Source organism: Grammomys surdaster, unplaced genomic scaffold (genome assembly GCF_004785775.1).
Source record: "Grammomys surdaster isolate TR1022 unplaced genomic scaffold, NIH_TR_1.0 140, whole genome shotgun sequence".
Lineage (NCBI taxonomy): Eukaryota > Metazoa > Chordata > Mammalia > Rodentia > Muridae > Grammomys > Grammomys surdaster.
In genome coordinates, this window is record NW_021604598.1 from 2,085,114 (window position 1) to 2,108,144 (window position 23,031).

Genomic DNA, 23,031 nt, shown 5'->3' on the forward strand with positions numbered 1-23,031 from the left:
AAACAGCAAGCTTGCCCATGACAGCATCAGGAGTTTGATTCACCAGCATTAGAAAGTAACCCTTTGGACTTTATGTGGCTTAAGATCTCAGTATTGATGTTTTAATTCACTTATGATCCTTGGGATGGAATCAAGGGCCTTGTATGATGTGCTAGGAGCTGTATCTCTGAGCCTCGCCCCTAGCCCATCGCTGCCTGGTAGAATGAAGAACATGCCGGCCCCATGGCCGGCCTATGTGAAGTCTTTAGAAATCCTTGGAGAGACGCCTATTTCCCCGCCTCTCACAAATGCCCATGTTCCTAGAACTGATCTGAATCTCACCCCTTCACCCAAAATGTAGGAAAACACCAGAATAGCAATGATCATAAACTTTATTAACTCTTCTCTGTGTCTCCAGAGCAATGGGAATGCCACTCATCATCCGCCCTATGAGGTAGAAGCCCTGACCATCCCCATAGCTGAGATGGGAGGCCCAGAGAGGTCAAGACATTTTCCTGAGGTTACACAGGAAGGAAAGGGTAAAATTGGCAGAGTCCTACGTATGTGACAAATGGCCTTCCTGTGTATATATGCAAATTTATGTGCAGGTGTGTGTGCACACATCTGTGCAGAAGTCAGAGGACAACTCTGGGTATCTTCCAAGGCACTGCTGCAGCATTCTGTTTTGAAGCAGGGACTCTAGTTGGCCTGAGTGTCACTGAATAGACTAGGATTCTTGCCAGTGAGCCCCACAAAGCTGCCCATCTCCATTTCTCCAGGACTGAGGTGACAAGCATGTCCCACCACACAGAGCTAACATGGGTTCTGGGGATTGAACTCACAGCCTTGTGCTTGCAAAGCAAGCACTTCTGTTTGTCTTTCACTGACCAAGCCATCTCCCCAGCCTCTAACAAGAAGCTACTGAGTGCTTTCTGTATACCAGGAACTGATTTAGTCGATGGCTTAACCAACTAGGGAGCCCGTGCTAAGCACAGGCTCTCCCCGGCACACTCCAGCGTGGCTGGTGGTTTAGGGGTGATCAGAAATGTTACAGCTTCTTTTGAAGTCTCATTCTATCTACACATCTTGCTGCTGAAGATGGACCCCCAAAGTCCTCGGGCCCCCAGCAAAGCAGTTTCTTCCCAGCTAAAGAAGACAATGGGTCTCATCTGTGAAAAGATGGATGGGCCCAAAATGCAAAGACTCAGGAATTCCTAACTGGCCCCTTTGCACATCCAAGGTCTGTTTGGGTCACGGCCAGGCTCAGGGCCAAGGAAGGAAACTTAGTCCACAGGTGGGGTTTCAAGGCAGAGTACAGTATAGGCTGTGTGGAGGCCTCTGTGTGGAGCCACCCCCCATGCCTTTGTCAGCACACGCTGAACACTGAAGGCACCTGGCCTTGGTACTTCTCCTGTGCTGTCTTGAGGATGGGCACAAGATTCTGGAAGCTGGGGCGGAAGGAGGCCTCTGACTCCCAGCAGTTCTTCATGAGGTGATAGATCTGTGGGAGAAATGGGTCCATGGAGCCATTCACCTTGTGTCTTAAGGGTGGGGATGGGGAACATCTGTCGGTAGACTCACCTCACAGGGGCATCTGTCAGGCCGAGGCAGCCTCTCTCCTCGTTCCAGCAACTCTGTGAGCCTCAGCACGGTCATCTGGCCCTGGCTGAGGCCGATGAGCTCAATGAATTTCTAAAGCACAATCGACAGCAACTATTTGCACAAGCTGTGAACCAGTAACCCGTGCTTCCTAGTGTGTGTATCTGTGCACATGCAGTATGCACATGCATGGGAAGGCCAGAGGATGACAATGCTGCCCCACTCTATCCCTGTCTGTCTAGTCCTTTGAGACAGGGTCTAGATTCTGTCTCCCTCCCACAGTTCTAAGGTTATATGTTGCACACTCATACAGCCATGCTCAGATCATGTGCATGTATGCTGCATGTGTGTGGGCACATGTGTATGGCCCATGTGCTCTAGCACATACATTAATATGAATTTCTAACATTACTATGGAGATATGAGCTTGAGCTCAGGAATCATGCTAGATCTTATCTTCCACCTTATCCACTGAGGCAAGGTCTCTCAATCAAACCCAGAGCTCCCTGATTTGACTAGTCTGGCTAGAAAGCTTGCTCTAGGAGTCCCATCTCTGCCGTCCTAGGCAGGATTTAAAGCAGGTCAACACGCCCATCTGACATTCAAGTGAGTTTTGGGGACTTAAACTTATGTCCTCATGCTTGCAGAGCAAGTGCTTAACTACTGAGCCATGTCCCCAGCCCTGACACTGTTTTAAGACAGGGTCTTAGGTGGGCATGCCCATTTTAAGCTAGGCTGGGGACGAACCCAGGGCTTCACCCACACCAGCCAGTGCTCGACCCACAGAGTCTCAGCTTTAGCCCCCGTTAAAATCTACTTCCTGAGATAATGATCTTGCTGCAGGCTGGTCTTCAACTGTTAGGCTCAAGGGATTCTCCTGCCTTGACCTGCGGAGCTGAGGAGAAATGCTGTCTTTGGGGCTAATGCTCTCCTGGCTCCTCCCCCTAGCTCTCGGCTAACCAACCACTGTGGCCCAAAACCTTTCAGTGATTCACTGTGAGATGGACACATGGATAGGTTGGGCCTATCAGAAAAAGTCACAGGAATTTAGAGCAGAAAGAGAGGATCCCTTGGTCTCTGTGGCTGAGGGATGTCAAGTGACAGCAGGATGGGTCACTGTGTGTAGGGCAGCCAGCTTCAGACAGCACCTCAGTGAATGTGGGATGGAGCTGGAGACACTGGCTCCTGGCAACACCAGAGGTCTCACTCACATGGGGTCTGAACATAGCACAATAAACACCAGCATTTCTGCCTGTGTGCATTTTGAGTATTTCAGTTACAAACTCCCCTGCAGGGGGAGCAGGCTTGGTGGTTGAAGAGTATTTGTTGCTTTTGCAGGAAACTGAGTTCAATTCCCAGCACCCCATAGCAGCTCACAACTGGCTGTTTCTGAAGTGGTCATGTCCTCACTTCATACATCTAGTGCCACCCTACCCCCAGCCCCCATGTGTGATGTGCACACACACCAACACACAAGAAATGGGTGGGAAAGAACCATTCAAATAAACGCCACGGAAACAAAATAGCTTCCCACACTGCCAAGTGATGCCTTTACAGATCAGGCAGGGCTGGGCAGACAGGCTGGTGAAGAGCCTGCCATTGGTAACGGTGGTGGCACACGCCTTTAATCCCAATACTTCAATGCCCAGTAGAGGCAGGCAGATCTCTTGAGTTGGAGGCCAGCCTGGCCTACAGAGTGAGTTCCAGGACAGCCAGGGCAACACAGAAAAATCCTGTCTTGAAACGCATCCCCCCCTCAAGAGCCTGCCAGTGTTGGGGGGACTGAACTTTAAATGCTTGCTTTTCTAGAAAAGCTCTCTAGCAAACCCAAAGGTAGAGTCGGGTGTCTGTCACTCACCGAGGGAGGACTCTGCGTAGAGTCACAGTATGTCAACAGCTCATACAGGGTTACCCCGAAGGACCAGACATCAGATGCATAGTAAAATTTGCACTCCTTCAGGCATTCTGGGGCATACCTGGAAACAGAAGAGGCTCAGGACTGGCTGACTGGACTTGGAGTTCACAGGCAGGTGAAAGGATCCCTGAGTTCCAGTTGAGACCTCACCCTTCAGGGCACAACCTAAGGGGTTACAGACCTACTAAGCCAAGTCAAACTGGCTTAGTGGGCTTCAGTCAAGTCCCTTTCGTCCTTAAGCCCCGCCCATTGGGCTTTAGCCACACCCGTTTCATTTCTAAGTCCCGCCCAATTGTCTTCTGCCCCATCAGAAAATGCCAGCTCCTGATCACCAGAACACTGGGCTGTCCCCGTCCTCGCGCACTCGGTAGTACTCGTGGCCTTCAGGTACAGCCTTGGCTAGGCCAAAGTCTCCAATCTTGACCAGCCTGTCGTTGTCCAGCAGCACGTTGCGCGCAGCGAGGTCTCGGTGAATGTAGTGCTGCGCATGCAAGTAGGCCATGCCCTGGGTGGGGCAGAGCGAGTCAGGCTCAGCCCCAGCCTGAGCACGCAAAAGGAAGAGCCAGAGCAGGGCTTGGAGCTAAGGCGGCAAAGCTAGACAGCAGGAGGAGTTGCAAGGGACAGGGCTTTGTGGGTAGGGTCAGAGGGAGGAATGTGCAAATCTCTACCACAGTGGTTCTCTGTGTGGCATGACCCCTGGGTCCAGTGAGCCTTTCACGACGGATCGGATCGAGTATCAGATATCCTGCTTATCAGTTATTTGCAGTTCGTAACAGTAGCAAAATTAAAGTTATGAAGTAGCAATGAAAATCATGTTATGGTTGGGGGTTACCAGAACACGAAGCACTGTATTAAAGGATCGCAGCATTAGGAAGGTTGAGAACCACTGCTCTACAAGGTTAGGAGTGGGGCTTTCAGAGCCAAGCTAGGCTGGACAGAGACTGACCAGAGAGGTGGGACTTGGTGGGTGGAACCAAGCAGAGATGGCTGGTTCTAGAAAAAGGTAGACCTCCACCGGATTTCAGGTAGGGCTTGCAGCTACTAGGCCAGGGGAGGTAGGCTAAACAGAGGATAGGGGGCGGGCAGGAAATGGCTCCTCGGGTTCAATGGGAGGGGCTAAAAAAGGTGAGTGGGTCCAGTCCTAAGGAAACTGTAGGGGTTAAGGGTGAGGCCTATGGGGCTGTAGGACACAAAAGAGAGGGAAAGGAATCCAGTCCAAGGACAAGAACAGGGACAGGAATAGAGCCCATCAGACCCAATAAATCTGCAGCAGCAGAAGTGTTCTGTTCTAGGAGGAGGGGCGCAGCTGTCCCACCTCGCAGATCTGCTGGGCAAACAGCAGGAGCTGGGCCAGCCCTACGCTGTGCCTCGGCAGGTAGTCTCGGAGGCTGCCCAGAGGGACATATTCCATGACCAGGTGTACAGACTTCTCTCCTGTGAGGCAGAGACCAAAGGGGATGCTGCAGGAGGGGTCGGAGTCTCTGGATCCTGGAGCCCAGAGCCCTGCACAGCTCCCTCCCATGTATGGAGAAAAGATCATGACCCACCCATGCTAGGACAGGTCTATGTCCTATGGACCCATGTGGAACCCTGTTGCTGTGCTAGTGTTCATCCTACACCCCAAAGGTAACACCCCCAACTGAGAAGGCTGCCCAGTCACACCCCCACAGCTAGTATAGAGATCTTCAGTTGCTCACACCGCTGCGGGCCACCGTGCACACCTTGGTCCTCACAGCAGCCTTTGTACTTGACAATGTGTTCATGGTAGAGCGTCCGCAGGATTTCAATCTCCCGCTGCCAGCCCGAGCGGAGCTGGGGACCACATCCCTCCTTCAGGGCTTTCACGGCCACCATCTCGCCAGTGCCGTCATTAGTTGGATCGTAGCAATACAGGCTGACCTTGCCAAAGTGACCCTTGCAGAAGTGGGCAGGAGAGTCATATGAGGCCACAGGGCTTGCTAGGGCCTACTGACTCCATGTTGAACAATATCTTGGTACTTAGGTATTTTTCCAATTCCCTAGGCCTTCTTTCAAATCTGAGGAATCTTTACCTCTCCCCCTCCCCCGCCCCGTCTGAAAACTATAGTGTTTTGTTTTTGTTTTGAGACTCTCACTATGTACCATGAGCTAGCTTGGAACTTGATATGCAGACCAAAGTAGCCTCAAACTCAGAGATGCACTTGACTCTGCCTCCTGATTGTCAGTACAAAGAATCATGCCTGGCCCTCAAAACTATTCTTAAGAGGTCCTTAAGCCCCAGATTGCTCCGGAGTGGCCCTGCCCCTCAGTCTCAGGCACTTCCACAGCTCTCCAGACACCACTGCAGCTCTCCAAACTGGCCCAGGTCTCCAGATACAGCCCAGCCCTGCAGGCTCCATTCTTTAGCATCTAAGCCCCAAACCCAGCTCTCCCTCCAAATCTTCAAGCCCCTCCCCTACATCTCCATCCTACACCCCAGCTACCCATTCCTACACCCACTCTCCAGGCATGGCCTCACCTCGCCCAAATCCCGGATTTTTTTCAAATAACGCTTGTGAAAAACAGTGGGGTCTGACGCCGGTGAGTCTGAGTTCACAGCCGAAGTACCCACTAGATCTGGGAGAGCCAAAGCCTGCAGTTAGACCCTGGCTCTTCCCCCCACAGTTTCCCATGCCCGGTGCCTGATCCCTGGCACTCCTCTCATTTGGAGACCCTAGTGAATATGGAACTACCATGTACCAAGCCCCAGTGAGAGACCTTAGATGTACAGCCCTGCATCAGCAGGGACCCCCCCCCCAGCCGCACCCTCACCTCCCAGGGCCCTGGCTCACTCTGTGGCTGCAGCCTTGTGAGGTCCCGCAAAATGGTGCGGAACGAGGGCCGCTGTGCTGGTTCATAGGTCAGGCACTGGCGGGTGAGTGTGGCCAGTTCTGGGCATGAGGGCTCAGGCAGCTGATGCTTCTTTGTGTAGAACCGTTCTTTCTGTGGGGATGATAGCGCCAGCAAGTGAGTGCCCCCTTCCACCCCACATCTTCCCCCAAAGGCACAGCAAGCAACAGAGTTAGCTCAGACCACAGCACCAGGGATAGCTCACACCAGTATCTGGTCTTTTTATGCCCATTTTACAGAGGAAGCGGCTTAAGCTTGGTAAAGACTATAGAGTCAGGAACTGGCTCTGCAGAGGTAGAGCAGGTAACTCCCAAGCTACTCCCTGTCCTCAGCTCAGCTGCTTTAATGCCCCTCGGCCAGCAAAAGCTGTGTCTGGAATCAAGGCAGTGCTTCCTGTCCTGGCTCATGAGCCAGATTCTGCATTTGATGAACTCTTCTTTATGAACCCTTTTCAGCCACTTAGAGAGACCCAAGAATCCTCCAAAACCCATAGAAATCCTCAGGACATACCTCGGAGGGACCACGACCCTGCAGGGGTGCCTCCCCATCAAAGCAGATCTCAAGAAGGGTGGCACCAAAGCCCCACATGTCTGTAGCGGTACCCAAGCTACTGGCCCCTCCGGACAGGCACTCAGGAGCTGTCCAGGGGATGCGCTCCACCCGCTCTGAGAACACAGATCACAGATCAGCAATGGTGGAAAGGACAGAGAAAGGCCATCCCTATGCCCAGCCCCACTCCAGAACTCACCTTCTCTGGAGAGGGCACCTTGGCCCACACCAGGATCACTGAGCTTGATGAAGGGGTTGGTACCCTCCTCCAATCCTAGGCGGGCCAGCAGGATGTTCCGGCCACATACGTTCCCATGAACCAGATTCTTGTCCTCCTGGAGTAGCAGAGGAGAGAAAAGTGCATGGTTTCCATGACTCAGATCCCATCCACCAGCCCCACCCTATAAGGATCCTCCCCAGAGGGATAGCCATGTAAGAATGACAGCTGTCAAATGACAGTGCTGGTTTTCAGGACAAGGTCACGCTGGCAGCCAAGGTTCTTGGCCAGGAACAAAAAGCCAGAAGACCCACTGTGGATCCCAAACACACACAAGGCACACTCCTATACACAGGCGGCTCCCGATCACACACCGGAAAATAATCTTCCCAAGATTTCTTCACAGCAATCCTTCCTCTCCTCTGTCAGGTGAGGCCAGCCCCACCCATCTGTTTCAAATTCTACCTCATTCTCAAGCTGTAACTGTGCCTTACCTCCACATCAAGCAACCCATCTGACCCTTGATTCGTTCGTGTTATATGTTTGCTATATAATGCTTTGTGTGCATGCGCGTGGCGGTTAGGGATGGATGCTAGGGGTCTTCTCACCTTATTTTTTTGAGACAAGGTCTCACATTGAATCGGGAGCTCACTGATTGGGGAAACTATCCAGGCAGGGAACCTCCTGTCTTTGCCTCTCCAGTGCTAGGGATACAGGCTTTCAGTGTGGGCCGAGAGGGATATGACTCACGGCAGGACAGCAAGCATTTACCGCTATCTCTCCAGATCCACCTGCTCAATTCCTACGGCCTCCTACTCTATTGTGTTACTGTTTTAAGCACAGTTAGCCCTCTTTAAACACAGGTCACCTTCAGACTGAGCCATGATCAAAACTGACACTCAGGAATGAGTGTGCTCCTGTTCTCTCCAGAAGCAGAGCCAAGTAGATCTCCGAGAGTTCAAGGACAGCTTGGAATACACAGCAAGTCCCAGACCAGTCAAAACTATACAGTGAGACCATGCCTCAAAAGACAAGACAAAAAAAGTAATGAAATTTTACATGATTTTCATGACATTTATACGTGAAAGATGTACTGTGGCAGGCATCTCACATGGGGATACCTACAGTAGTAACAGGAGAGTCTGTATTGGTCTAAACACACTATATACTTTTGTTATTTTGAAAAATGGTCCCATGTAGCCCAGGCTGGCCTGAAACTTGCTGTATGGGGGCTGAGGATGTGGTTCAGTGGGTAAAGTGACGGCTATTTAAATGTAAAGACCCAAATCCAAGCCTCAGCCCCTGTGTGTTAGGCCAGATGTGGCAGCATCTGTAATCCTAGAGCTGGGGAGGTGGAGTCAGGAGCACCCCTGGGGCCCACAGGCTGAGGCTAGTCAGCCTAGCTATCCGAAGAAGTCAAGTCAGCAACTGAGGAAGACATCCAGGGTCTGACCCATGTGTGCCCGCAGACACACAGACACACACACACAAAACTTACTACTTAGTAGAGGATGGCCCTGATCTAGATCTTCCTGTAGAGGATAGCCCTAATCTAGACCCTCTTGCCTCTACCTCTCCAGTGCTAAGGCTGTAGGTATACATCACACCCTGTTTATACAGAGCTGGGGATGGACTCCAGGCTTTGTCCATGCTTGGCAGGTGCTCTAATAACTTAGCTACAGCCCCAGACCCCATTTTAATGCTTGCAACAGGGTAATGTATAGCCCAGGCTATTCCCAAACTCACTATATAACTGAGAATAACTAAATTCTGAATCTTCCAACCTCAACTCCTGAGTGCTGTGCTGGTAGGTATGTGTCACCATGTCACCATTCCTGGCTTCACCCATATCCCATTTTCTGCAGGACAAGTGGCCCCTCGAGTCAGCATACCAGGTAGCTAAGGGCACTGGCCAGCTGCTGAGCCACGGCCATCTTCCAGGTCATGGGCACTCGGCCCCTCTGTCGCCGTAACCACACATCCAGGGGACCATGTTCTACGAATTCTGTCACGATGATATCTGCAAAGATATAACTGCTAGAGGGGCAGCCACCTGGCTCTCTCCAGGACCAGGGCAGATGGTGGCGGTGCGCTGAGTTTGGATGGGGGTGGTCCTTTGAGAACAGAGGAGAAAGGAGCAGAGGCAGAAGTGGAATGGGGTCTCTAGGCATGGAGCAAGGACAAGATGGAGCGCAGGAACTGGAAAGGATTGTGTGTGTGGGTGGGGGGGGGGAGCTGATGTGGAGCAGGGGGCAGAGGTGACATCGAGGTAGAGGAGTGGGCCAGGCACAGGTTGGAATACAGGGTCAAGAGGCATACACGGGGGCATTGCAGTCACAGCACACAGGGTGCTCACACTGGGGTCAGCCTGCACAAGAAGTTTAGAGGACAGGCAGAGAGGAATAGAGGTCTAACTAAGCAGGGCGGACACACAGGGTGACTGAGGATACAGCAGGGCTGGGACCTGCCTGGGGCCACTGTGCCTAAGAGATTAGAGGATGTATGATGCATGCAAGAAGGAATTCTGGGAAGAATGGAGACTCAGATGGAGCACACAGGGCAGAGTAGGTAGAGCAAGGAGTGAAGGTAAGGGGGAGGCTCAGAGTTTGGTTCAGTATTAAGATGTAAGCCCAGGGCTGGTATTCAGTGAGGAGTGGGCGTGTGCTATAGGTCCAGGTCTGGTCTCAGGGCCACAGGAGAGACTGATGCTCAAATGGCTGGGGTGTGGCTTGAAGGCAGAGGCCCCACAGAGGGCCTGGGGATGTATCAGGGGAGGAGCCCCTGCTTGGAACACCATAGTAAGGGGCTGGGGGTGTCACTTGTGGTTTGAGTGTTTACCTATGCTGATCCTAGGTTCCATCTCCAGTGCCATTAAAAAAACAAAGTGATGAGCTGGGGAGGGGGAAGGGCATGCAAACCCAGCTGTGGATGGGGTGCACTCACTCTCTGAGCCACGAACGCAAACACCATGCAGGAAAGCCAGGTGCATGTGTGACACCTGGCTCATGAGGCTAGCAGTCTCATAGAAGGCCTGTGGAGACAGGGCAGATCAGGTCTGCAGACACACCCTGGCCCTCCCAATTGTCCTCTCCAGATACCTCAGGGTCAGCCTTGCACACTTACCAAGGCGATAGCACGGTGACCGGGGTCAAGGACTTTGAGCACCACTCGAAGCTGCTGCCCACTACCCCCACCAGGCTCAGCGGGACATCCACTGTCTGCTGTGCCCTCACCAGGACCCCCCACTCTTAGCAGGCCCTCATATACATTAGTTCTTGTGCCTTGGCCCAAGTGGGAGAGCTGTAAGAAGTATAGAATGCAGTGTGGGTGGTACTGGAGAGCAGGTGACCCCTGCCTCCTAGGCCTGCATGCCCTGCCACAGAACACACACCTGGGTGATTTCATCCTGGTGAACCCTGTGGAAGCTGAGCTGACTGAGGTTGAGCGGCCGGGTGTGGGCCCTAGATCCCCGCATGATGACGAGGTTGGAGATTTCTAGGCATAGAAGTGGGCATTGCCCTTGTGGGCTGGCTTCAGAACACAGAGTCCTCCCTACCCAGTGCCTTTCACTCTGCTCCTCACCTCTGGGCCGGGGCAGGCAGCAATGGTGCAAGGAGAAACAGTCATCACCGGCCCGCAATGAGCAGCCCTGCAAGGCAAGCCGAAGGTCCCCCAAGCTGTCGAAGGAGCGGCCCCAGCCGTCTAGCACAAAGGCTCCAGGCTGCTGGGTGATGGGAAATTTTCGGAGGCGCAGGCCCTTAGGGCCCTTACTGGGAGCCTGGGTAGATGGGAAAGCAGATGTAAGCAGGGAGCAGGCAGGGCTCAGATCCTGCCTGTGAAGGGTGCACCGGGGTCCCTAGCCCTCCACCCTGGCCCCAGGCCCACCGGGTTTCGATGGGCCACAGTAAGGATCAGGCGGTGCAGGTGGCTGGTGCTCCACTGAATCAGGTAGAGGCCATCCTCTGGCCACAGCTTGGCCTGTACAAATGGATCCCTGGAAGAGGAGGACAGGGGGCACCATCAAGCCTCTGGTAGTCACTGTGGGACTCATGCCAGACAATGTCCCAGGAGACCTGCCTAGAGTTACACATGTGTAACTCCAGCACTCAGTCAGCTGAGGTCACAGGAGTACTGAGAGTTCAAGTCCAGCCTGGGCTATATGATATGATTATGTTTCAAAAACAAGTAGAGTGGATGGGAACCTTAGATCTGGGTTCAGATACCTAGCACCCACGTGGGAGTCTGGGAGTGGTAGCATGCACCTGCAATCCCAACCCTGAAGCTACAGCTCAGCTAGTCTGGCCAACCAATGAGAGTCCCTGTCTCAAAAAATATGGTGGAGGGGCTATAGAGGCTACTCAACAATAGACAGCACTTCCTGTTCTTGTAGAGGACCAGAGTTCGATTCTTAGCACCCATATCAGGTACCTCACAACCACCCATAACTCCACCTCCAGGGAGTTCCATGCCTGTTCTGGGCTCCTTAGGCACCAGCATTCATGTGGCATACACTCACACAGATACATACATACATACATACATACATACATACATACATCACACACACACACACACACACACAAAATAAAAAGAAACCAATGGAGAATGACTGAGGAAGACATGAAGGCCAACCTCTGGCCACCTTATGTGGGTGCATACACACACAGACCAAAACCTTCAGAGAGCCTGTAAGATGCTCAGTGAGGGAAGGCACTTGCTAAGAGCCTGATGACCTGAGTTCAGCATCCAGGACCCACGTGACAGGAGAGACCTGCCTCCTGCAGGTTGCCTGCTGACTTCCCCACATGCACTATGGCATAAATAAATCAGAACCACTGACAGTAAGTCCATACATCTGTATACATAGATATGACTGCTGCCATAGAGTCGGATGAGCGTGCCTAGCATCAAACACCGACACAGACAATGTGACAGACGCTGAGGCAGGAAAACAGCTATCTGATGTCACATGGGTCACACCCAGACACAGCCACAAAGGGACAGAGTGATTTACAGTAGGGAGATAGTCACATGTCCCCAAAATACAGATCAGTTGCCATTTACCGCCCTAGGTCACAGGGCTACGTGGGGACACCATTTCAACGTGATTTGTCCCCTCTGAGGCTCATGTGATGTCCTACATTCCATGAAGAGGGATAAGACATGTTGGGCTGCAGAGACAGCTCAGAGACAGTCACTTGCTGCTCTTCCAGAGGACACCGGTTTGATTCCCAGCACCCACAAGGGCCCTCACAACTGTTCTGTAGCTCCCAGCCATTGTGGGTAGCAGATATGCATGTGGTGCAGACGTATATACAAGCAACAAAACAAAACAAACAAAAAATGGTACACATAAAATTACAACAACAAAACTTAAAAAATAAAAGGTAAGACTCATGCCTCTAGTCTTGGCATGCGGGGGTAGAGGCAGGAAGATATGGAGTTCAAGGTCACCCTCAGCTACACTGGAGCCTAATCTGGGCCAAATGAAACAGTCTCAAAAACAAAACAAAACAAGAGGCCAGCAAGATGACTCAGTAGGTAGAGGCGCTAGCTGTCAAGTGTGATGACCCTAGTTTGATCCCCAGCACCAAGATGGTAGGAGAGAACTGACTCCTGTAAGTCATCCTGTGCCCACTACCCATGTGCTGGGAATAGCTACATACACCACCATGCCCAGTTCATGCAGTGCTGGGGATTGAACCAAGGGCTTCGCACGCTAGAAAGCACTACAGCGGGCTGGGTGGTGGTGGTGCATGCCTTTAATCCCAGCACTTGGGAGGCAGAGGCAGGTGGATTTCTGAGTTCGAGGCCAGCCTGGTCTACAGAGTGAGTTCCAGGACAGCCAGGGCTACACAGAGAAACCCTGTCTCAAAAAACCAAAAAAAAAAAAAAAAAAAAAAGAAAGCACTACAGCTTGGTACAGTGAGCTACAGACCCAGACTAGACTCTTGTTACTACATCTCTGCATGTGTGAGAATATATGTGTGCAAGACACTGTACTCATGCCAGTCTGATGCCCCTGGCCTCTGTGGGCATCTGCACTCAAGTACGCAGACACACACACACACACACACACACACAATTTAAAATGTTAAAAAAATCCTCACAATTTAATTATGAGTAGGCTTACACTATGCAGTCCAAGCTGAGCTGCTTGGATTGAGCTGTGCACCACCACGGCTAACCTCTTTTCTCCGTAAGTGTCCATCCAGGTTCAGGTATTTTATTATAGTAACAAAAAAGGACCTAGTGTAAGGGCCTTGACATCCTAGAGGTGGCAACAGCAATAATAAAAGGGGGGTAAAGGTGTCATATCCAGAGGCCAGACAGCCAGACACACAGTGACACACTGATGTGGCCACAGCTAACTGGCCTGGAGGCAGTACCTAGGTGTAAAGGTAGTTGTGCGCAGGTGCACACACACACACACACTATGTAGGCTGCATGTGCCCCGTGTGCATGTGCCCTGTGTATGTGTTACTGTCTCCTAGAATTCCAGCTTCAGCGTCCTGCAGTGCCAACCCCTAGCATCCTCGGGCCACCATCACTCACATCAGAGGCCCATGGATACCGTTCTGGATGCTAGTCACCAGCCTCGGGGGTGCCACCTCATGGCACAGGTAGTGGCTGGAGTCAGCAGTCAAACGGAAATAGCCATCGACCAGGGCCACAAAAGACAGGGCCTCAGCCTGGGAACAGAGGCACAGCAACTGTGGGGCCAGGGGGACATGGTCAGGGAGCCCGGCAGGACACGTCCCAGCCCTCCTCCACCAGCCAGGGGTCCCACCAAGCACTTGTTGTCTTGAAGGTGGATGTGCACGCGACGCTCCTTTAGCACCACGTGGGAAATGTCCTGGAAGTCACAGAAGTAGGTCCAATGTGGTTCCTGAGGACTCTCTGCCGGGTGCTCTCCAGCCTCAGGGGCCTTGGGTTTCTTCCCAGAGCGGCTGCCTTGGGGATTCCCTCTGCTGTTACTTCTCTCAGATTCCTAAACACCAAAGAGGGGACAGGAGGGGTGTGTGTGTGTGTGTGGGCGGGGAGAGACAGAGCAGGGCAGGGATAGTTTGATTTCTCTTCAAAGAACAGAAGGAAACTGGGCTCAAGCCTCTAGCTCCGAAACTCGGAAGGCTGCAGGGGGAGTGGCATGAGTTCAGGTTCAGCCTGGGCTACAGTACAGCTGCATTCCGTCAGCTGGGACAGTGGAATAAAACCCTAACTCAAAAGACAAGAATAAAAACCCCTCAGCTGGGCGGTGGTGGCATACGCATGTCTTTGATCTCAGCACAGGGAGGCAGAGGCAGCCAATCTCTGTGGGTCTGAGGCCAGGAGTTCCAGGACAGCGAGGGCTACACAGAGAAACCCTGTTTCAAGAAAATCAATAAACAAATAAATAAATAAATAAATACCCCTCAAGGGCCAGTGAGATGACTCAGCAGGTAAAGGTGCTTGACTCCAAGGCCGGATGACCTGGGTGAGCTCCGGAGAGCTCACATGCTTGAAGGAGAGGAACCAGCTTCTCCAGTCTACATGGACACTCGGGGACACCAGTGCCCATTCCCACAAATAAATGGAGGGACAAAAATCAAAGGGACAGAAACAGACTGACAGGCCTCTAAAGCCAGGTGGAAAGCAGGGTAACTCAAAACAAGGCAGTGGTCCTGAGAGGCTACGGCTATGGGGACTGCTCACCTGGGTCTGCAGTGGACGCCACTGGATACCTCCGGTGCCTGTCACCAGTACCTCATGGGTGGGGGGCCCGGAAGCCAGCTCTGGGCCTGGGTCGCCAGTGGTCTGTCCACTGTTCTGGGTGTAGCAGGGGTCCCTCTCAGGCTGGGCCAGGACCTCCAGATGACACACAGGTATGTGCTCTGAGCCAAAGCGAGGAGCCAGCCGTTCCAAGGTGGCCAAGTACTTAACCATCACAACCTGTTGGGAGAGGTGGCCAGGCCGGAAAGCCCGCAGGAAGCGGCGGAAGACTCTACGGAGACGCAGGCGTGTAAGCACATTGTGCTGGCGGATGTGCTGGCGGAAGGAATGAGGGATGCAGTTCTTGAAGCTGGAAAGGTGACAAGGGGAACAGGTCAGGAGCCAGTGCAGCCAGACAAGCTGGGTGACATGGCGAGTGGCCTAGCCTCCCTGCTGCCTAATGCAGACAATGAGGGCTACGTCATGAATGTGGAAGTGAAGAACCCAATCCAAAGTACCACGGCTTCTGCCCTTAACCCCAGCACTGTATAGTGAAACTCTATAACCGTGAAACTTCGTCTCAAGGCTTTTAGTTTCATTTCTATTTTTCTGTCTGTGTGTGCATGCAGGTCCCCTGCAAGAGCAGCCAGTGCTCAGAAGCAATCAGTCATCTCTCTAGCTCTTTGTCTTGGTTTTTATAGTATATAATTTAACCCAGGCTAGCTTAAAACTAACTATGTAGTCTAGGCTGACCTTGAACTTGAAGAGATTTTCCTAGTTCTACGCGCTGGGTGTAAGAACTACAGGTGCATACCAGCACATCTCTCCCTAATTTATTGTCTTGTGTTTTGGGGGTAAGGTCTCACGTAGCCCAGACCGCTCTTGAACTTGCCATGTAGCTGACGCTGACTTTGAACTTCTGATCCTCCTGGCTCTACCTCCCATGTGTTATAATTACAGGACTGACCAACTACTCTTAGCTAATTTTGGGGTTGGGGGGACTAGGTCATATACACTGTAGCCCAGGCTAGCCTACAACTTGTAATTCTCCTGTCTCAGCATACTGTACTGGTTGCTGTGATTACAGGTCTGTACCACATGCTTGGCCAGAGACAGACCCTTCCTGAGCTTCCAGAAATTGCCTAGGATTTGAAGACTTGAGCCCCCACAGTGCCTTCCAGAAGTCTGCACCGATAGGGAACCCCACTTCTGTAGGATTGGCTTTTATGGGATTAATTCTTTCTTTTCTTTTTGAATCAGGGTCTCTATGTAACCCTCATTGTCCTATAACTCACTATGTAGACCAGGCTGACCTTGACCTCACAGAGATCTACCTGCCTCTGCCTCCTGGGAGTTGGGATTCAATGTGTGTACAAGGGGCTAGAGAGATGGCTAGTGGTTAAGAGGTCTGTTAAATGGGCTATTCTTCCAGAGGTCCTCAGTTCAATTCCTATCAACCATAGTGTCTCACAAGCATCTGTACTGGAATCTCACGCCCTCTTCTGGCATGCAAGTATACATGCAGATAGAACATCATGCATGAAATGAATAAACACTACACTCAGTTTGAAATAATGTTTTTAAAATACAATAAGGGGGCTGGAGAGATGGCTGCTCTTCCAAAGGTCCTGAGTTCAATTCCCTGTACCCATACATGGTTCACAGCCATCTATAATGTGATCTGATTCCCTCTTCTGGCACACAGGTAGGTGTGCATGCGGAGAGAGCACTCATACATAAAATAAACAAATCTTTACAAAAACTAAACAGAGTAAGGCCCAGCAGTGGTGGCACACACCTTTAATCCTGGCACTTGGCAGATCTCTGTAAGTCTGAGGCCAGCCTGGGCTACACAGAGTTATAGGACAGCCTGGGCTACACAGAGAAACAAACAAGAATCCTCCTTCCCTACTTAGTCTTTCTACATTTAATATTTGTATTTCTTTCTCTAATTAAGACTCTACACTGCTTATTTTGACTTCTGTGTACACCATACGTGTATGGGTGTCAGTGAAAGTCAAAAGGGTTTGCAGCCCCTGGAGCTGGAGCTATAGACAGTTGTGAGTCACCCAATGGAAGTACTGGACCTGACCTCAGGTCCTGTGCAAAGGTCAGATCTACTGTGCAGTCTCAGCCTCGGGGTTTGTACTTCCTTTACGAACCAATCTGCTTCACAGCATGAACTCGAAGAGCTGATTCTGTCCTAACACTTAGAACTCGTACACAGTAGGTGCTCAATACATGCTGGATGAATGAAGGCAACATGAGAGGTCCACTCTGGGACCCCAGGGCACGGGGACTCTCACCCACTTACTCCTGGTTCCCACTCCATTTCCAGTCACCTGATCTCTCTGGCCATCTCCTCCAGGGGGACACCTCGGCAGAGAGCAAGGTGGCAGAGGTGCAGAAAGGCCATGCCCAGGCTCTCATTCTTAAAGTGGTGGATCTCTTCCTCACTAGACAGGTCCCACAGAGACACCACATCGTTCATGAACTCATGCTTTCCCTGAGGGGTAGAGGGATGGATAGAAAAAGAGGTGTGGGGAGGTTTTTGCTCTGTTGTCAACAAACTCTAATTTCCTACTTGTAGGCACCTTGTGGGGAAGGAAGAGATAAGCATTTTCCTAAGAAGACCAAGACACACATACCACCTCTGCAGGAGGGTAAGGCCATGGCAGACATTACTAATCAATCCTAGAACACATTCACCCCAAGTTCTTTTGGTAAAGAGAGCTAAGAGATCCCAGCTGGTATGGATGAGCTGAAACCTAGAGCTGAGGTGGAGATGGAGGTGGAAGGGAGTCCTTACCAGCCCTTTGTCGCCCTAAAACGGCCTAAATTCCCCATCCCTGCTCATACCTGCTCAAAAAGGTATTCAAATGAGGCAGAGTCCAAGAGCTGTACACCTTGCTCTGCCCGGTCTGAGGAAGTCTCTGCCCCTGGGAAACCACATCGGTATACAGCTGGCTCCTGGGGATTCATGCCGTGCCAGTTCCGGAAGTAAAACCTGCAAGAAGGGAAAGGATGAATGGAGGCAGGAGGAAGCAGGAGGGAAAAGTACTTGCCAAGATCAACCTGTGCTTGATCTGAGAGACCATGGCACAGTGGATCGACTGGATTTCCTTCCACACTGGTGCTGTGGTATATGGATACATGGGTGCGTGTGCACACACACATGTACACACACCACACCCAAGCACACAAATACACACTCTCTCACACACACTCTCTACTCACCTCATGCGAAAATAGAGCCTCAGGCTCACGTCTTGGGATGTATCCAAAATGTGGTTTGGGGGCAGCCAGACCTTGGCCTGTGCATCATAGAGTGCGAAGAGATTCAAGCAGGGGGGAGTGATGCCTGGCACACGGGAGGAAGTTAGAAGCCATGTCATCTGCAGGTCCTGAGGATCCTACAACCCACTGACTCCTCCCACATTCCCTTCCCAGGTCCCCTCCCATGCAGGAGTTGTCAAATGCTGATAAACACACAAGGGAGTTCAGCATTTCCACCATGCCAAGGCTTCCCAGAACTACATTTCCCAGTTTCCTTGCAGCTTGGATGGGACATTGAACTAAATGGCATGTGATCCCAGAACTCTGGAGACCATCCTGAGCTATATGAAATTCTAGCTCAAAAACAAAACAAAACAGGTTTTTTGTTTTGAACACAGTGGAACATCCTAGCACTCAGAAGGCAGAGGCAGGTGGATTTCTGAGTTCCAGACCAGCCAGGGTTCCATAGAGAGACTCTATTTCAACACACAAATAATAAAAACAAAAGGTTTCAACCTGTCAGGGAAACACAAATTGTTCTCCAAACTTACTACAAGTTAGACTCACTGAGGGCTTGATAAAATACAGCACCTCGCTTGTAAAACAGCTTTCTTACGTGCTTCACTCTCTGGCTTAAGCCTTCCGTGGCTCCCTGCTGCCTTCAGTCCTGAGTTGCCCCAGCCTGCCTTCCACTCTGATGCTTGCTTTCAATTCCTCTTGTTTGACACAGGGCTCCCAGAGCTCAGGCTGGTCTCAAAGTCAAATGTAGCTGAGGCTAGCCACGGATTTCTTCCTGAGCTCACTGCCTACACTTCTCAGAGTACAGGGGTGACAGATGTGCCTCATTGCGCCTGGTTCTTGTGCTGCTAGGGGTATAAGCTAGGGTTCTCTGAGTGCTGGGCAAGTGTTCAACCAGCCGAGTGACAATCTCAATCCTCAGTTTCAACTTTTAGTTCCTTTTTCCAGTTCTTAGAACCAGTACCCTTGTCAGCCTGAAGGTCTTTTGGTTCCTTAAACAGAGCACATACTCTGGACCAGTATGGAGACTATTTTCTCTGAGGTGTAGAGAGAATCTTTTGGGCACTGTGTGGAAGCACCATCTGTCAATAAAAAGCTGATGGCCTCTTAGCAAAAGGCAGGAAGTAATAGGTGGGAGTTCCGGTTGAGAGAAAGGAACTCTGGGAGAGTCAGAGGTAGGAAGAGATTTGCCCTGAACTCTAAGGAAGTCTGATGCTTGAAACTGAGAAGAGGTGACCAGCCATGTGGCACTAATAGAATAGAATAAACAGGTTAATTACATTATGAACTAAGCAGGAAACAAGCCCGACTTATGGCCTAGGCATTTATTCCTAAATAAGTCTCAGAATTGTTATTTTGGGAACTGGGACATAACTGGAAAAGCTCGTAGTTACAATAAATTGCAGGCCCTGTGGTTGATGTCAACACAACAGAAAGGTGGTAAGAGATGTCACAGTCCAGCTGCTTACACATTTCTTGTGATGGTTTGACCATGTCCCAACGTTCACAAGCTGATATCACAAAAGTCATGTGTTAATGGAATTTAAGGGTGGTAACACTGACATGTTATTAGGACCAAGGAAGCTATGGAGAGGCAAGGAGGGAAGTATTCCTGCCTGTCGTCAGCCAGCACAGCCACAAGTGAATCCTCTTTTTTTGAACTAAAAACAATATCAACCAACCAGAGCCCCCAGAGCTCCCAGGGACTAAACCACCAACCAAAGAGTACACATGGAGGGACCCATGGCTCCAGTCTCATATGTAGCAGGGGATGGCCTTATCTGATATCAATGGGAGGAGAGGCCCTTGGTCCTTTGAAGGCTCAATGCCCCAGTGTAGGGGAATGGCAGGCTGGGGAGGCGGGAGTGGGTGGGTGAGGGAACACCCTCATAGAAGCAGGGGGAGGGAGAATGGGAGAGAGGGGTTCTGGAAAGGAAAGTGGGAAAGGGGATAACATTTGAAATATAAATACGTAAAATATCCAATAGAAAGAGAGAAAGAGAGAGGGAGAGAGAGGGAGAGAAGAAGCAGCAGCAGCTGCTGCTGTGGAGGGAGGCGTGGCCTCGTGGTGTTAGTGAACTGACTTTGGGGGACACACAGTGGACGGAAACTGGAAGTTTGCACACACTGGGAAACACCCTGTCCCCTCACTGGGGGACTCGATGCGGCAGCTATACCACTGGGTCAAATTGCTGGGGGTTCTTTTCTTCTTAAGACTTATTTATATGCACTGGTATTTTACCTACATGTATGTTTGTGTGAGAGTGCCAGACTCCCTGGAATTGGAGTTACAGACAGTTGTGAACTACCATGTAGGTGCTGGGAATTGAACCCAGGTCCTCTGGGAGAGCAGCCAGTGCTCCTACCACTGAACCATCTCTCTAGCCCCTTCACTGGGGAATTCTAGGCAGTGTCTTCTTGTGTCATTAGTGTGGCCTGGAACTTGTGAGGATCCTCCTGCCTCAGCTTCCCATGTTCTGGGATCACAGGCCTGGCTCTGCAGCGCTCTCTGGCCACCCCCGACCCCCGAACAACAGCCCCTACTGGCCCTGACTTAGGCTGGCCCTTTGCACTCATTCCTTTTTGCCCAGCGATGGTGAAACACAGCATCAGCCCCTCCCTGGGGCCGTGTACTCACCAACTTTGTGTGCGATGTGGATGCAGACCTCCTCTGCAGTCAGAGAGGCCTGGCTGAAGGTGACCCAGGGCTCCCCGCCCTCAGGCCCAGGCCAGTGCAGCAGCACCGTCAAGCGTCCTGTGGGCACCAGGGGCTGAGCTTCTGTGCCATCTGCCTTGCTGTCTTCTGAGGTGGTTCTCCGCCCACACAGAGGCATGCTCGTCACCATTCACTGTACTGGCTGAGGACAGGCAGGAAGACTTACCCACCAGCCACCCCTTTTAGTGGTCGCAAACACATCTTATATTTTTGGTTTCATTTTGTTTTTTAAGACAGTCTCATGTAGCCCAGGCTTGCCTCCAAGTCACTACTGTACTGTTTCTTAAAGATGTGTGTGCGCGCATTCGCATCCACTGACGTCATTGACTCCCACAGAACTGCCATCACAGGGAGTCATGACCCACTTGAACCAAATTCCAGTTCTCTAGCAGAGTGGCACATACTCAACCTCAGACTCTGAGTCAACTAACTTGGCCCTATTTGTTTTCCTTTTTTAGAAACAATTCTCAGTTGGGAGGCAGAGGCAGGCAGATCTCTGAGATTCCAGGCCAGCCTGGTCTAAAGAGCAAGTTCCATGACATCTAGGGTTATACAAAGAAACCCTGTCTCAAAAAAACAAAAAGAAAGAAAGAAGAAAAGAAGGAAGGAAGAAATAAAGAGATATGTGTCACCTACCTCCTGGGAAATATTTATTTAGTTTGAAGAAACACTTGGACAAGATCTTACTATACTTTTCCCAGACTGGTCTTCAATACCTACATTCAAGCAATCCACCTGCCTCAGCGTTCCAAGCAACTGGAACTACATAGGTACAACAGTACCAACAGACTGAGCCTCCTATCTTGTTTCTGGAAGGTCAGTGAGGCTCACACGGTCCATCTGTCTAGCTTGAGCTGGTCTTATAGGCCTCCCTACCCTGCCTCCTGACTGCTAGAGTGGGAGGCACCGACAGGCACTTTCTCCTTTAATAATCTTCCAATAGTCTGAGAAGCTACCCTGAGGTATACCGTTAGGGGAGCACTTCAGAGGGAGGCGGGAAGATCAGGAAATCAACGTTATCTTCAGAAACATAAGGAACTGAAGGACAGCTAGACTACATAAGATCCTGTCTCAGGAGACGGCTCAAGGGTAAAAGGGGCTTGCTGCCAAGCCTGGCAACCTGAGTTCTCTCCCTGATACCCACGTAACGGAAGGAGAGAACTGACCGAAAAAGCTGTCCTGACCTCCACATGTGCTACATATATCCTTATAAAAACACCTTAACAATAATAAACAAAAATAAAATAAGTTCAAGCCAGGCACAGAGATGCATGCCTTTCACTGATAGCTCCTTAAGTTCAAGGCCAGTTTGAGTCACACAGTGAGATGCTGTCTTAATCAGTTCATCAATCAGCCAATCAATCAGTATCTGCTCTAAACCAAGGTCCCTGAGGGGAGGCAGACTTGATGCAACAGACCTGGCAGTGCGTCTTGGAACTTTCTGTGTGACCTCAGGCAATGAACTTAACCTCTCTGGTCCTCCATTTCCCCAGGTGAATACAAGATGCTGAGATGGTTGCTATGGAAAGATCTTCCAACCTGGTTCCACATGGTACTGGGTCAGCAGGACCTGAGTTAGACAGGAATAACAACAACCAAATGTGACACAACAAGAATCCACTGCTGGTGGAGAGGCTGAGAGCAGTCCAGCATGTGTCCTGCATGCACTATGTCCTGGGCATCATCCTCTGACCACCAAAAGCAATACTACATTGTGGGGCCAGTGGATGGCTCAGCAGGTAAAGGGGCTAGTGGCCAAACGTGACCACCTGGGTTCAATCCCTTTAACTCACACAGTGGAAGGAGAGAACTGCTCTGAGTCGCCCTCCACTTACGCTGCATAAGTACACGCCTGCACACACGAACAAAGACAAATGTGTGCAGCTTAATTACGTCATGAGCCTCACCATTTCCATTTTCTTTTCAGTGCCCCAGATCCACCCTGTAAGAGACAGGGGCTGTTCTGACTTCCTTAGGGGGGTGCTCACCTGGGTCCCCACATTTAAGGGACAAGACTCTACAAAAACACACCTTTAATCCTGGCACTTGGGAGGTAGAGGCAGGTGGATCTCAGAGTTCAAGGCCAGTCTGGTCTAGAGAGAGTACCAAAACACCTGGGATTACACAAAGAAACCCTGTTTTGTTTTGTCGTTTTGGTTTGTTTGTTTGTTTGTTTGTTTTGAGACAGGGTTTCTCTGTGTAGCC

At 51.0% G+C, this 23,031-nt stretch overlaps 1 protein-coding gene across 2 annotated transcripts in view; it reads right to left on the minus strand.

Moving 5' to 3' along the window:
* Nucleotides 1–353: 353 nt before the first annotated feature.
* Nucleotides 354–23,031, minus strand: part of Tyk2 (tyrosine kinase 2) — a 24,664-nt gene continuing 1,986 nt past the window's right edge. The window contains exons 2-25 of one of the 2 annotated variants that reach the window (XM_028763725.1): nt 22,245–22,396; nt 20,749–20,968; nt 18,054–18,177; nt 17,676–17,823; nt 17,159–17,322; nt 14,820–15,186; nt 13,918–14,118; nt 13,683–13,840; nt 11,013–11,121; nt 10,710–10,905; nt 10,519–10,622; nt 10,251–10,427; nt 10,071–10,158; nt 9,020–9,147; nt 7,110–7,245; nt 6,872–7,026; nt 6,304–6,454; nt 5,991–6,088; nt 5,215–5,407; nt 4,809–4,927; nt 3,826–3,998; nt 3,437–3,554; nt 1,561–1,671; nt 354–1,480 (exon numbers count right to left, since the gene is read on the minus strand). In XM_028763725.1, the coding sequence (XP_028619558.1) occupies nt 1,346–1,480; nt 1,561–1,671; nt 3,437–3,554; nt 3,826–3,998; nt 4,809–4,927; nt 5,215–5,407; nt 5,991–6,088; nt 6,304–6,454; nt 6,872–7,026; nt 7,110–7,245; nt 9,020–9,147; nt 10,071–10,158; nt 10,251–10,427; nt 10,519–10,622; nt 10,710–10,905; nt 11,013–11,121; nt 13,683–13,840; nt 13,918–14,118; nt 14,820–15,186; nt 17,159–17,322; nt 17,676–17,823; nt 18,054–18,177; nt 20,749–20,956 (3,561 nt within the window). In that variant the 5' untranslated portion in view covers nt 20,957–20,968; nt 22,245–22,396 and the 3' untranslated portion in view covers nt 354–1,345. The remainder of the gene's footprint in view (nt 1,481–1,560; nt 1,672–3,436; nt 3,555–3,825; nt 3,999–4,808; nt 4,928–5,214; nt 5,408–5,990; nt 6,089–6,303; nt 6,455–6,871; nt 7,027–7,109; nt 7,246–9,019; nt 9,148–10,070; nt 10,159–10,250; nt 10,428–10,518; nt 10,623–10,709; nt 10,906–11,012; nt 11,122–13,682; nt 13,841–13,917; nt 14,119–14,819; nt 15,187–17,158; nt 17,323–17,675; nt 17,824–18,053; nt 18,178–20,748; nt 20,969–22,244; nt 22,397–23,031) is intronic. The other variant, XM_028763726.1, reaches the window with a different exon arrangement.